Raw genomic sequence first — 14,827 nt, 5'->3', positions numbered from 1 at the left:
TCATGTATTTAGTATAGCATCTCTAGGAAGGACTGTCACCTAGAGATGCTATACTAAATACATGATGAAAAATATTGAACCTCCAAGAGAATTTAATACTGCAGATAAATAGATCATATTATATTCTAATAAATAGATAGGTCTAGGAAAGTGCACAAAGAACAAGTTCTTGCCACATGACATATACTCTAATGCTTCCAATTTCTTATGAATAACTGTATTATCCTTAATTAGAGCTGCATTATTAGTTTCTAAAGTAACACACTTTAAGTTCAAAACATATACTTTACTCTCCAAAGTATCTTTTTTTTCCAAGCTGAAGTTTGTGGAGCATGTGTAAGGAGTTTTATGCTTAAGCAGAAATGACAACTGAGAATTTTATGGCTATTGAAAAAAGTCAGATGTCAGTTCATTATTGAGATTTAGCCCAATTTATAGAAACAACTATTAACTACTAGTCGCCAGCTATCTTATGAAATATACCTGGGAATCCTGTTAGAAAAAAATTTAAAACACATTTTTTGGTAGTAATATAACACTTGATACTTAAAAGTGATACTTAAAGTTCTCACTGATTCAGAATAGAATTTAGAGAGAAAAAGGGGCTGGGGACGAACGTGAGATGGTGCGAATGAAACAAGAATAAACATTTAGGGTCTATATCCATTATTTTCAGGGAAGTTAAAAAGTACTGTTCAAATAGAAATGCAAAGAAGGGGGAGAGCAGTGAGTGAGCCATGAATTGCAGGCACTAGCTGGCACGCCTGTAGGCTGCTCTGATGTGGGAGAAAGACCCTGATGACATCATGCAAAGAAAAAACGCCACGATCTTACCAACTATCGGCCAATTGCTTCTATCCCACTTTTTGTGAAATTATTGGAGAGTATGGTAAATAAGCAGCTCAGCGAGTACTTGGACAAGTACAACATTTTGCTTGATTCACAGTCGGGATTCCACCCACTTCACAGTACTGAGTCCGTGCTTGTCACACTTCTAACTTTAAACGAGAGATAGCAGTCGGGAAGAGCGTTCTACTATTGCAATTTGACATGTCCAGCGCTTTGACATGGTGAACCACCACATCTTAAACCCGTTTATTTATGCCGATGACATCACATTCTCTATTCCTTTTTCACATAACCTTAGCGAGATCCATGCGGAAATACGTCTCGGGCTACAAACTGTGCTTAACTGGGCCAACTCCTTTCAGCTAAAGCTCAATACTGAGAAAACCCATTGCCTCATTCTCTCCTCCCCTTATAGCAAATACACCCCACAAGCTTTAATTACTCCTGAGCTTACTCTCCCCATCTCTGAATCCCTGAAAATCTTAGGAGTGATAGTTGATCGAAACCTAACGCTGGAGCAGCATACAACTTCTACCGTCAGAAGCATGTTCTTCACTCTTTGGAAACTTAAACGTATAAAACCATACTTTCCTAGAGGCATCTTTCGTACTTTAGTGCAATCACTGGTCCTCAGCTGCCTTGACTATTGCAATGGCATCTATTCAGGGTGCAGAGATGTGCTCCTGAAAAAACTACAGATGGCTCAGAATACTGCTGCCAGGCTAATTTACGGTGCAACTAGATTTGAAAGTGCAAGACCATTGCGAGAGAAACTGCACTGGCTTCCCGTCAAGGACCGTATCACTTTTAAAATTTGCGCCCTAGTGCATAAAATCATCTACGGCAAAGCCCCAGCATACATGGACACCTTGATCAACTTGCCACCAAGGAACACACACAGGTCTGCACGATCGTACTTAAACCTCCATTACCCAGTATATTCTGGACTTAAATACAAAAGAACCTACCTGCTTCAGTACACCAGGAGAGCAGTGAGTGAGCAGTGAGTTGCAGGTGCTTACTGGGGCACCCAAAGGCTGCTCTGACATGGGAAAAAGACCCTGATAACATCATTTAAGAGGCGATCCAGATTGTTGTATGCAGCCATGGGCATGTGCCCAAAGGGGCATGACCAAATGGGCAGGTCCCACCCCTTTGGAGCCCCTTCAGAGCTACTGAGAAGCGTGGAGTGTGGTATTCTGCTCCACCCTTATGGAGAAGCAGAATGCAGCAAAGTAGAAACCCGAGGCAGTTACTGTGATTCGTGAACCAATGGACCTTCATCTGCAGTCATCTAAGATGCCAGTACTTCCTTCTACAGTGAGTACCCTGTGTTTCCGGAAGCTTCTTTTATGTCTGGGGGACCATTCCTGTTCCTCCAACCTGCAGTGTTGCCACAGTTAGTAAAAGTGGCTCAAGCGTTTCTTTTCAGTAAGCTGGTTTACCTAAGTCCCCATCTTCGGATATTATTTCTTTGACAGATGTATATGAGGTGATTGTGAAAATAGATATGGGTTTGAGAGACAATTCATCTTGCTTTAGTAAATTTACAGAGGAGGTGGTGGACACTGTGGCCCAATATGATGTTAGTCTCTGTAAAATGGAACAACTGTGGAGACATCTGTTCCTACTATTGCTACTTGTCAAGCAGCTGCAGCAGCTAAAGATAGCCCATTAGTGCATCACCAGATTGAGAATTTAGAAAGTGCACATTGTGAAACATTTTCCTTTCTACTATGGTTTCCACTGTTAATACTTCTTAATTTATTATAGTGGGTTATTTAGGGATTATTATGGGTTTCTTTTTTATGCCTGTTTGTTGATGTTTTCTTTTTTAATTCTATAATGAATTAATTCTTACTGTTGTGAGCTTGAATATTATGTTATTTTTATCATTTTCTTGATGTATTTTCATTTTTCTTAGTGCTTACTTGTATAAGAAATGCCAAGAAGGACACACTAAAAAAAAAGGAAAGTGCATGCACTAGGGAGATAGTTTTGCAGTGTTTGTTTAGTAAGATAGGGAGCAGGATCAAGGAAAATAAAGGACAAAAGGAGAAGAACTGAAGACAGTAACCTGGAAGACGCTCCTAGAGAGAATTTCAGCTGGCACCCCAAAGTATATTTACATTTATTGGATTTATATCCCACAATCCTCCAAGTTCAAACTCAGTTGGTTGTGGCTTACAACATAAGTTGGAAATAGAATACAATTATAGATCTATTATTAGAGTAGGGCCCTGGTGTCTAAGGTGAGGATTCCAAGGCTGAGCAGGGCCTGAGGGAAGAAGGGAGGAGTGTGTGACCTAGGCTTGGCTGAGAGGGAATGTCTATACAATCTGGCTTAAGTCAAATCTATCAGCAGAAATTTCTTGTATAAAATTGTTTTCAGTTTTGTACAAAAGTTTCGTATGAGAGGGCATAGCATATTTCTTTATCTAGTCCATTTGTGTCGAAAGCCCACTGTATAGGCCATTGGAAGAGAAAATTGAGATACATTACCGTATTTAAATTAAAGTGTGCACATAGAAACAGAAAAACTCAGAAAAAGGAGCAGACATAGAGACTTAGACAGATAGAGAGGAACATTAATCCCCCCCCCCTGTTTACTAAGCCATGCTAGTGGCTTCTGTGTGGCAATGCCAACACAGCCTATTCAAAATAAATGGGTTGTGTCGGCATTAGCGCACTTCCAGCTGCTAGTGTGGCTTAGTAAACAGGGAGTAAGAGATGTAGAGAGAGTAAATAATACTTACTTGATTAAGGATCCTGAAGCTTTTTAGATAGGAGTGTTCTGTAGGACTGAACCTGTTAAACCAAAAAATGAAAGAAGATTTAAAGCATCTTGGGGTCAATATTCAACTAAATGTTTTAAAAACTTTTTGGCATTGGACGCATGTCTATGAGCAGAAAGTAGGCATGCTCTGCGCTAATCACTTAGCGTGGATACATTACCATGCACAGCCTGATTAGCATAGCGTTAGCATGGGAGCCCTTAGCACCTTCTAAATAGTAAGAGCTCCTGCGGTAATGGTCATGTGCTAATTGGGAAATTAGCACATGGCCATTAATGGAAGAGATAGAAATTTGGCCATTTTAGTGCTGTGCTAAAAGTGGCCTCAGCACATGGGCTTCCCATGTGCTAAAAGTAGTACAGACCACTTTTTAATGTGGCTTAGTCAACGGGCTCCTTAGCGGGTTAACACTACATTATCCAGTTAGCACATGCGAATGCACACCAATAAGATGGATAATACTTCCAAACTTATTTATTTATTATTTATTTATTTATTTGTTGCATTTGTATCCCACATTTCCCACCTACTTGCAGGCTCAATGTGGCTTACATAGTACAGTAGAGGCGATCACCAATACCGGTATGAACAAATACATAGTGAGGTTATGGTAGCGAATGATCAAGTGTGGTAGACACATTGGGGGGTCATAAGGAGGAAGAGTTAGGTTATGTCCAGTATGAGCTTATATATTGCTGTGTTGCGGGGTTAAGGCATTTAGGTTGGATTGTTAGGGTATGCCTTTCTGAACAGGTTAGTCTTTAGGAGTTTCCGGAAGTTTAGGTGGTCATATGTTGTTTTCACGGCGATTGGTAGTGCGTTCCATAGTTGCATGCTTATATAAGAGAAGCTGGATGCATAGGTTGATTTGTATTTGAGTCCTTTGCAGCTTGGGTAGTGGAGATTTAGGTATGTTTGTGTTGATCTTGTTGTGTTTCTGGTTGGTAGATCTATAAGGTCTGTCATATATCCCGGGACATTGCTGTAGATGGGTATGTGTCCCATCCTAGACCTAAGGGCCCTGAACAAATTCCTGGTCAAAGAAAAGTTTAGAATGGTTTCCCTGGACATTTCCCCATGATTCAGGAAAATGATTGGATATGTTCGCAGGACTTAAAGAATGCTTACATTTCATTATCTACTCAAGAAATATCCTGCAAAAAACTAATTTAAAAAATATGTAAAGCAGAAATTACCACAAAATGCTCTAATTTGTTTTGCAGCAGGGGCGGACTGACCAATGGGAGAATGGGGGCAGTACCAGAGGGCCCAGAGCAGTAGGGGGCCCACTCTTCCCTGGCCTCCATTTAGTTTAATTACTGTTGATAGGTGATTAGGGACCCATGATCCTTATTGCCCAGGGCCAAGACCACTATCAATCTGCTCCTCTTTTGCAGTATATTTTACCATGTGTTCAGGCCCCTTAATTAGGAACACTTACATGCGTGTGGAATGATTGAATACACATGTAACTGCCAACACTTATCAGTCCAAAACAGCAGAACGCACATCTTGGTACTGAAGAAACTTGAATTCAATCACAGCAATCTTACAATGGCTGTTGTAAGATTGCTGAATTTGAATTAAAGTTTCCTCAGTACCAAGGACGTGTAAGGGCTCATTTTCAAAGCGCTTTCTTAGACTTACAAAGATCCATAGGTAAGTTTAAGTATTTCGAAAATATGCCTCGTATTCTGCTATTTTGGACTGCTTTCTGCTACTTGCAGACTACAGGTTCCTCTTTTGTATTCTGTGGACTATCAATTTGCCTGTGTACATGATGGCATTTATACATAAAAGTTGATGTGTCCTCTGTTGATCTTTCCTATAAGTATGTTTGTAAAATGGCTGCTTCCACTGCACATGCTGGAAAATACATGCACAATCATGCAGAGATTTTAGAAAAGGCTCTACTTAAATAAATCCTTTTCTAAAATACCACTGCAAGTGAGCATGTCCCAACCTGGACATCACAATTCTGATCTCTACATACTTTACACTTGCATAGTCCACATATTAATTGTAGGTAAATAAGTTACGTAATCGTATATATTTAGCTGTACACTTATAAAAACCTTCAAAACACAAAACTTCTTCATTTGTTTTTTAGGTTTATTCTTTTCTCCTTTTGCAAATATTTCAGAATAACATTTTTATGTTGCCTGCTGTAGTAGGACTGTGCCAGGAATTGTAGATGATTAAAAACTTTCTAAGGAAAAACATTTAGAAAACTAAGAATACAAAAGTGAAGTATGAGCTTACAGAAAGAGATTATTTAAAAAATAATGGTAATGGTAAATCGGTTTTCTATCCCACTTTTCAGTTCCCACTGCAGCTTCTTATTAATCTGGGCAAGTCACTTAACCCTCCTTTGCCTTAGGTACAAAATAATTACTTGTATTTTATTTATCATGAAAACCGCTTTGACTATAACCATAGAAAGGCAGTAATCAAATCCCATCCTCTTTCCCTCTGAATATGCCAGACTTAGGGGGGAAGTTATCAAAGTAGTCTACAGTTAAGATGTGTTATTTTACTGTTAAGTCCAGTTATTAGTAACTAGCTCTCATTGCATAAAATGGAACATGTGGTAAATTAATGTGAGTTATTGATAAAATAATACATCATATCGGTAGCCAACATTGATAACTATGCCCCATAATAGTTAATGTATAACTATTTTTTGCATTTGCAAAAAGTTGACATGAACTGAAAATGAAAATAAGTTGCATTAATTATGACATTTATCTTTTCTGCAGCATAGTTCAAAACATAAAACCATTACATAACTTAGTTCAAACTTGATTTCTTCTATCAACAGACACATTCAGAATAATAAATGGAAGGCAGGAACCAGACATCAATGACTGAGTTCATTTTCCTTGGACTCACTCGTGATCCAAAGCTCCAGATTCCACTCTTTGTGCTCTTCCTTCTGATCTATATTATTACCCTTCTGGGCAATATCGGTATCATTCTTGTAACTAGGTTGGATGCACGCCTGCAAACCCCAATGTACTTTTTCCTCTTTCACTTGTCATTTGTAGATATCTGTTATTCTTCAGTCATCACTCCCAAAACCCTGCAAACCCTCCTAACAGAGCAAAAAATCATCTCATTCCTTGGTTGTGCTCTACAAATGTATTTTTTTGCATGTTTTGCTACTACTGAGGCTTTTCTGCTGGCAGTGATGGCATATGACCGTTATGTGGCAATCTGTAACCCATTGCTTTATCCAGTCATTATGAGCAGGAGACTGTGCATTCAGATGCTGAGTGCAGCTTATTTGGGTGGCTTTTGTAATTCTGTAGTACAAACAGTTTGTATTTTCCACTTATCCTTCTGCAGGTCCAATGTAATTAATCACTATTTCTGTGATGCTCCTCCACTCTTGCTACTTACATGCTCAGACCCTTTTATCTGTGAACTTGCACTTTTTATTTTTGTTGGGTTCAACTGCACATCAACCTTTCTGGCCATTTTAATCTCTTACACCTATATTCTCTCCAACATACTGAGGATTCGCTCTGCTGAAGGAAGATACAAAGCATTCAACACTTGTGCCTCCCACTTCACTGCTGTGCTGATTTTCTATGGGACTGTTTTTTTCATGTATTTACGGCCTACTTCGAGTTACTCTATGGAGCAGGACAGAGTAGTTTCAGTATTTTATGCAGTGTTAATCCCTATGTTAAACCCTCTGATTTATAGCTTGAGGAACAAAGAGGTAAAAGCAGCCTCGATGAAATTATGGAAACAATTCTTTATAGCAGTCAGGTAAATATTGTATTTGTAATAATTATGAGTCACTGAATGGACATCTATAACTCTAAAATGAAGTAAACTAATGGTTTGAGCAGTGGTCTGATAACCAGGGAAGCCTGGTTGAAATCTCACTGCTACTGTTTGTCATCTTAAGGCAAGTCTCTTAGGTCTCCATTGTATGAGATAGAAACCATGATTATAAGACCTCTTGGAAATAGGAGAAATTCCTACAATACCTGTATGTAAGTTACCTTGAACTTCTGAGAAAGGTGTGAGCTAAATCCAATTCAGTCACCAAAGGTACAATGTATTTGTGGTAAAACCAATGTTGAGACAAAAAACTTCATAGGCTATATTTATTTTTATTCAATAATGGCATCTAATTTAAGTAGACTTCAAATTGCATTCTCATATTGTCGTTCCAGGGTACGCTGGCTCTGCTGTAGCTGTCTGATTAAACAAGCCAAAATTTGACGCTGGTATAGGCAACATAGGCATATACTTACAGTGCCAAATTGTGAAGGAGTTTTGGACCCACATTCCCCAAACAAGTGCATGCTTTCCCTAGCTCTCTTTTCTAGTGCTGTCCTGCTGCTCATATGCTCATTCAGGCAGTGGCTCCCCCTCCCCCAGATTGGCCTGCCAGCATGTAAAATTCTGTCATTTGCTGCCAGTTCTTATCCTCAGCCCACAGGAAACCCATCAAACTTTCCCTCATTCTTCAGTCCCTATACCAGTGGCATAGCCACAGGTGGGCCTGGGTGGGCCAGGGCCCACCCACTTAAGGCTCAGGCCCACCTAACAGTAGCACACATTTAGCGGTAGCTGGTGGGGATTCCAAGCTCCGCCAGCTGAAGACTTCTCCCTGATGGTAACAAAAATGCTACTCTCCATGATACCGGCACCTGCACATGCTCAGTTTTCAGCGCATGCCTGCTGCAGACTGCCAAGGTGGAAAGAAACATTTTCCTGCCAACTGAGATATTTTTTTGGAGGTGGGGGGGGGGGGGGAGAGAACACTTGGTGCCCACCCACGTCTTGCCTAGGCCCACCCAAAATCTGTTGTCTGGCTACGCCCCTGCCCTATACCTTTCAACAATCTTCTCCCCCTTCGCTGCCTCCCCCAGCAGTGCTCCCTCCACCACAGCCTTCCTGTAACTAGAACTTTCCCATTGGCTGAATCCTACCACAGCTTCTGCACCAAAAAGGGGGAATAGTGGAGAGCTGTTGTGGACTAAACTCTGAAAAAAAAACCACACTTAGCCATCTTTCTGGCTTTGAGACCGGTAATTTAAAGTGTTTTTAGAATCTTGAAAAAATTCAGACAGTTGGTAATCCTACCCTCTTGAATCCTGAGCACATCTGACAGAGACACCCCCCCCCCCCCCTAACTTTTGGGTCTGAGGCATATGCCTAGTTTGTCTATGTCTTGCCTTAGTCTTCTGATCCTGTGCTGTGCATTCATGATTCATCCCACATCTGGTTGAAATCTGTCACTTTTTTTTAAAATTTTGTTATTTTGTCTCTGCCACCACCTTCAGAAGGGCATTCCAGGCAGTGACCACCCTCTCTGTGAAAAAAGAATTTTCTGACATTACTCCTAAATCTACCTTATCTTTACTACTGTAATATTGTACATTTAGGCCTTTGGGAGGTGTTAATAAAATCATTATGGTTGATCCAAAATGCTGCTACATGTTTAATAAGTTGAGTGAATAAATTACCCCATTACCTACAATAAGTATGGGAAGGTGTACAAAAGGAACTTATTTTGGAATCTGCTGCAAGCCACAATTTGATTAAAAATTTATCAGGTTTGCTCACCATGTACTGGGTAAATAAACACCCAGTGACGTATCAAGGGGGGGGCGGTGGGGGCGGTCCGCCCCGGGTTCACGCTGCTGGGGGGGTGCCGTGGCGCGCGCCTGTTGGTTCTGAGTTTGCTAACTTCGCTCGTTCGCTGCAGCTCCCTCTGCCCCGGAACAGGTTACTTCCTGTTCCGGGGCAGAGGGAGCTGCAGTGAACGAGCGAAGTTAGTGAACTCGGAGCCGACAGGCGCGTGCTGCGGCACCCCCCCCCCCTCAGCGGCGTGCACCCGGGGTGGGTGTCATTTCACCAGGGGGAGGTGTCATTTCACAGGGGGGGGGGCGCGCTGCACCCGGCGGGGGCGCATTGGCGATCCGCCCCGAGTGTCATCCAGGCTAGGAACGCCACTGTAAACAACTTGCTTTAGCATGAAAAAGTTGCTACTCTACCATTATGTTTTCTTGTTGCTTGTAGTAAACAATGCAGTTCTCAATAAAAAGTAGGGCTGTACTGAACATTCGTATTCGATTCCATTCGGATGCAAATAGTGCCCTAAATACATTATTCATATTTGGCCAAATAGTGATTTAAATTCAAATATTTGTTTATTTATTACATTTGTACCCCGCGCTTTCCCACACATAGCAGGCTTAATGCAGCTTACATAGGGAAAAATCCACAATTCCAGGAATAACATGTATAGAATGTTTGTACGTTTGGGAAGCTTGCAAGGTGCCCTTGGCCTGGATTGGCCGCTGCCGTGGATAGGATGCTGGGCTCAATGGACCCTTGGTCTTTTCCCAGTGTGGCATTACTTATGTACTTAAATAGAATTACAAAGTCTTGAAGGAGATTATTACAAATTGTAGTAAACGTAGTAATAATAGGGTTAAAGGATAAGTAAATTGAGCATAGAAGGAATTGGGCATAGAAGGAAAAGAAAATGGGGAGGGTAAGGCGTAGGAAGGATGGGGAGGAAAAGATAGGGGGTAAGCATAAGGAGAATGGGAGACATGGTCTAATGTATAACAATCGTCAGGACAGGAATCATGTGGGTGGGCTTTAGTTAAGTTGGATCATATTTAGATAACACACTAACATATGAATAGGGAACCATATCTACACAAAGTGAAAGCATATATCCTAAGGCAGACTTAGGAGTGCACAACAAGTAATATGAATAATCTGAGGCGCAACTGTGCTAAATCCCATGAATAAACACTTGCCAGATGATATTCAGCCCACAGGAGGCAGATTGGCTAAGCGCTGAATATCAGCTTGGCCGGTTAAATTTAATCTGGTCAAAAAATACTTAGATATTCAATGTTGGTTGCTGGAAACGGCCCGGCAATGAATATCTGGGCTGGCCGAAGACCATGGGAGTTAGCCAGGCTTCCTCCTGCAGTCTTAAAATCAGGCCCAATGTATTTATTTAATCAATAACCTTTTAGGGGTCCTTTTACTAAGCCTCGGTAGGCTCTACACGGGTTGTAGCGTGTGCCCAAATGAAACTACCGCCAGGCCAGCGCCCCCCCCCCCCCCCGGCAGTAATTTCAGATTTGGCATGCTCCCATAATGCCTGGATGAATTACTTATTTATTTCCTCCCACAAGCACTGGCCGTACATGTAGCATATGAACCCTTACCGCTTGATCAGTGGGTGGGTGGCGTTAAGGGCTCAGGCCAGTTTTAGATGTGCACTGGTTTCAGTGACGCGGAGTGGAGGAGTAGCCTAGTGGTTAGTGCAGCAGACTCTGATCCTGAGGAACTGGGTTAAATTCCCACTGCAGCTCCATGTGACTCTGGGCAAGTCACTTAACCCTCCATTGTCCCAGGTACAAATAAGTACCTGTATACAATATGTAAACCACTTTGAACATAGTTGGAAAAACCACAAAAAGGCAATATATGTCCCATCCCCCCCCCCCCCTTTACCACATGCCCTTTTCTGCTCAGATTTAAAAAAAAATCTTTTTTGCAGACACAGTAAAAACGTGCCTGGTGCGCACCTAATACATGCGCCTACACTGCTGCAGACCACTTTTTACCATGGCTTAGTAAAAGGTTCCTTAATTATTTATGATTTTTTAATTGTTTATGATGTATTATTATTTTAGTTGCTTATTATATTTAGTTTTGAGAGCACACAATAAATAATGTCAAACTGGGTCAAATTGTAAACACAACAAACACACACAATTATATAGGGCCCGATATTTAGACCACAGGAGCTAGCCGGGATAATTCCGGTGACCGGCACTGAATATCCGGTTTATTTTTGGCCAGTCTGACTTTAACTGGCTAAGCCAATATTCAGCACTGGCCAGTTAAAGTCAGACCGGCCAGAGATATCCCTACTTTGCACGTGAACAAATATGGATGATCAAGTTATGCGGCGATATGCTGAAAATCAGCGGATAGCAGGTTATATCGTCCGGTATTACCGACTAGCCGCTAGCCATTAACCAGCAATATTCAGCAGGGCATAGCCAGCCATGTCCCACTGAATATCAGTGGATAGCAAGTTATCTGTCATTTAACCCTCTCTCTGAATGCCCTCTCCCTCCTCAGTATCTGTGGCCACAGGCAATTCATCTTCACTGTCTGCGTCTGCTCCGCAGACTTCCCTCTGCCACATTATACCAGTGAGAAAACTGGAAGTGACATCAGCGATGGCAGGATGAAGTACAGGGAAGCCTGCAGGGCTGGCTCAGACAGCAAAGGTGAATCACTGCAGCTGCTGTTGACATCTCTGAGGTACACTGTTGAGAGATGGGGGAATTCAGGGTGAGGGGCAGATGCCAGGCTACAAGCAAGGGGATAGAGAGAAAGGGGAGTGAGAGGATGCCACTGAGTGAGCCTGAGCCCAGAATGGGTGAGCCTGTGCCCACCCAGGCCCACCTATAACTATGCCACCTGCTGCTGCCGTCAGGGGTTTAAAATGGATGATCACTGTGGGCTGAATCTAACTCATATATTTATTGTTGGGGGCTATATCTGGGTACTTGCATTGAACGTCCGGCCAAGAAATTATGTGGGTGCCAGTTGATATTCAGTGTTAGCACCTGCATAGCTAAGCAGGCAAAGGTAAGATTGCTTTTTATACAGTCCTATCTGCCCCATTATCAGTGTGGACATTGGCTATGAATATGGTCAGTGCTTGTATAACTGTCAATTTCTCCTCGACTCAGCCTATGAAATGCCCCAGAACTAACCACACAGAGGGGATATTCAGAAACACTTTACAGCAGTGTTTTCCAAACTGTGCACCGCAGCACACTCACTGGGGTGCCGCGGCAAATCCCAACCTCCCTCCCACCCGAACCGCTACTGAAGACAGCAGCGGCAGAAAATCAAGTACAAAAAAAGCAAGTACAGAGCTGTAGCAGTATGCAAGCATGTGCTGTCAGTTCTGTTGGTCCTCTACCCCCGGAACTGGAAGTTGACGTCAGTGGCAGAGGACCAGGAGAGCCGATAGCGTATGCCTGAAGGTTGCTGCAGCCCCACGCCTTTTTTTTTGTTTTTGGTCATGGCCACTGGGAACAGGGAGCAGGAGGTGTCCAGGACTCACAAAGGTGACTGCCAAGGAGGCTTAGCCTGGCTTTGAAAATACACCTCAATGTGTGCCTAATGAAAACAGGAGACAGGATGAAGTCAAAAAGTTGAAGTTAATAGGTCAGTTTCTGCTTACCTTCCCATTCAAAAAAAAGCAAGCAAACCTATGAGCTGCTTCATCCGAGTTGTCATTCTTTATTGTTGGTAGCATTTTTTATTTAATCTCACTTATACTTTTAAACATGCTGGCTTGTGCAGCATACAGATGTTCAAAAAGAAAATATAATAATGGAATAACTTTTCATAGGTAGAATAGTAATTTGTTATAAATCGTAATCAGTGTGTCATTTGGAGGGGCTGGTTATAGGGACACCCTGGCACTGATATATAAGTGTGCTGAGAAAAAGATGGAGAGATGTGTGGCTGGGGGTGGGGGCGGAGACCTGTGTGGTTGGGGGGCAAAAATCGGCGTAGTGGTAGGGGGGTAAAGATCGGTGTGGCCGGGAGGGGAGGTTGCCACGATAACTTGCTCGGACACGAAGGGTGCTATGAAGAAAAAGTGTGGGAACCACTGCTTTACAGTTAAGTGCTACTACTACTACTACTACTATTTAGCATTTCTATAGCGCTACAAGGCGTACGCAGCGTTGCACAAACATAGAAGAAAGACAGTCCCTGCTCAAAGAGCTTACAATCTAATAAGTGCCGCTGAATATCTGGGGATGGTCCACTGAGTAGGATTTGAATGGTCAGAAACCCCTCTTGCCTACTTAAATCCCATTGAATATCTACCCTGATATATCTTTTCACAGTTTTTCTCTCACGCTAAATGTTAGTTCCATTCCCTAAATTTTTGGAAGAGATATGTGGTCCCCCCAATTGGCAGACAGACATTTTCAAGCCCTTATGTTTAATTTGTTTACAATATTTCATTGAATTGAAAAGAAACAAAACAGAAATAAAGTTCTAAAACAAAAATTAAATGGAGCTGTGCCCTGAAGGAATCAGTTCAATTGCTGAATATAATGAGATATAATTACAATAATTACTTGTTTTCCTTGTCTAATTCTCTGGGGTATGAAGATCTCCAAAAATCATGTCTCAGGACCCACTACAGAAACTATAAACTCTTACTTAAAATTCAGGCACCAGCTCATTAGAAGTTTTTAAAGCTCACAAGAATGCTGTCATTAATGCAGTTTTCCTTATCAAAAGAAGGTAATTCTAGATTTTAAATTTTTGAACAATATTTCTTATTGATATGTAACATTTTACAAAGATTTGTAGTTGATAAACCAACATGCAAACTGAGACCAATGCAACATCAAATCATCTAAAATCTATTGATGATTTTACCAGCCTGGTTCTACTACAGGTAGGTCTTGTCAGCTGAAAGATCAATCCTTTGACTGTCCAGCTTATTCTCAAAGGAGATCGCCGGCCATCTTCCGACACAAATCAGGAGATGGGCGGCCATCTCCTGAAGCCGTCGAAATCGGTATAATAATGGAAAGCCGATTTTGGCCGGCTCCAACTGCTTTCCGTCGCAGAACCGGCCAAAGGTAAAGGGGATGTTTCGGAAGGGTATGGGAGGCGGGACAGAGGTGGGACAGGGGCGTTGTTAAGACATGGCCGGCTTCAGCTGATAATGGGAAAAAGAAGGCCGGCTCTGAGGAGCATTTTGCCGGCTTCACCTGGTCCATTTATTTTTAGGACCATGTCTCAAAAAAGTGCCCCAATTGACCAGATGACCACAGGAGGGAATTGGGGATCACCTCCCTTTACTCCCCCATTGGTCACCAACCCCCTCCCACCCCCAAAAAACAAAAAAACTTTTTTGCCAGCCTCTATGCCAGCCTGAAATGTCATACCCAGCTCCCTGACAGCAGTATGCAGGTCCCTGGAGCAGTTTTTAGTGAGTGCAGTGCACTTCAGGCAGGTGGACCCAGGCCCATCCTCCCCTACCTGTTACACTTGTAGGTGCCCCGCTTCACCTATAAGGGCTATGGTAATGGTGTAGAGTTGGGAGTGGGTTTTGGGGGGGGCTCAGCACCCAA

At 42.2% G+C, this 14,827-nt stretch overlaps 1 protein-coding gene across 2 annotated transcripts; it reads left to right on the top strand.

Moving 5' to 3' along the window:
* The first annotated feature begins 381 nt into the window (after nt 1-381).
* Nucleotides 382-12,794, top strand: LOC115481899 (olfactory receptor 1020-like). Of its 2 annotated transcripts, none has more exons than XM_030221363.1 (2): nt 382-403; nt 6,491-7,425. In XM_030221363.1, exon 2 carries the CDS (start codon nt 6,508-6,510, stop codon nt 7,423-7,425), a length of 918 nt encoding a protein of 305 aa, XP_030077223.1. In that variant the 5' UTR covers nt 382-403; nt 6,491-6,507. The 2 variants fall into 2 exon arrangements, with proteins under 2 accessions (XP_030077223.1, XP_030077215.1); XM_030221355.1 differs by lacking the exon at nt 382-403 and adding an exon at nt 12,780-12,794 and having other exon boundaries at nt 6,484-7,377.
* The last annotated feature ends 2,033 nt before the right edge of the window (nt 12,795-14,827 follow it).

The sequence above is a fragment of the Microcaecilia unicolor genome, chromosome 1 (assembly GCF_901765095.1).
Source record: "Microcaecilia unicolor chromosome 1, aMicUni1.1, whole genome shotgun sequence".
Lineage (NCBI taxonomy): Eukaryota > Metazoa > Chordata > Amphibia > Gymnophiona > Siphonopidae > Microcaecilia > Microcaecilia unicolor.
The sequence above is the reverse complement of the archived record's forward strand: the minus strand, read 5'-3'. Positions and strand labels throughout refer to the sequence as shown.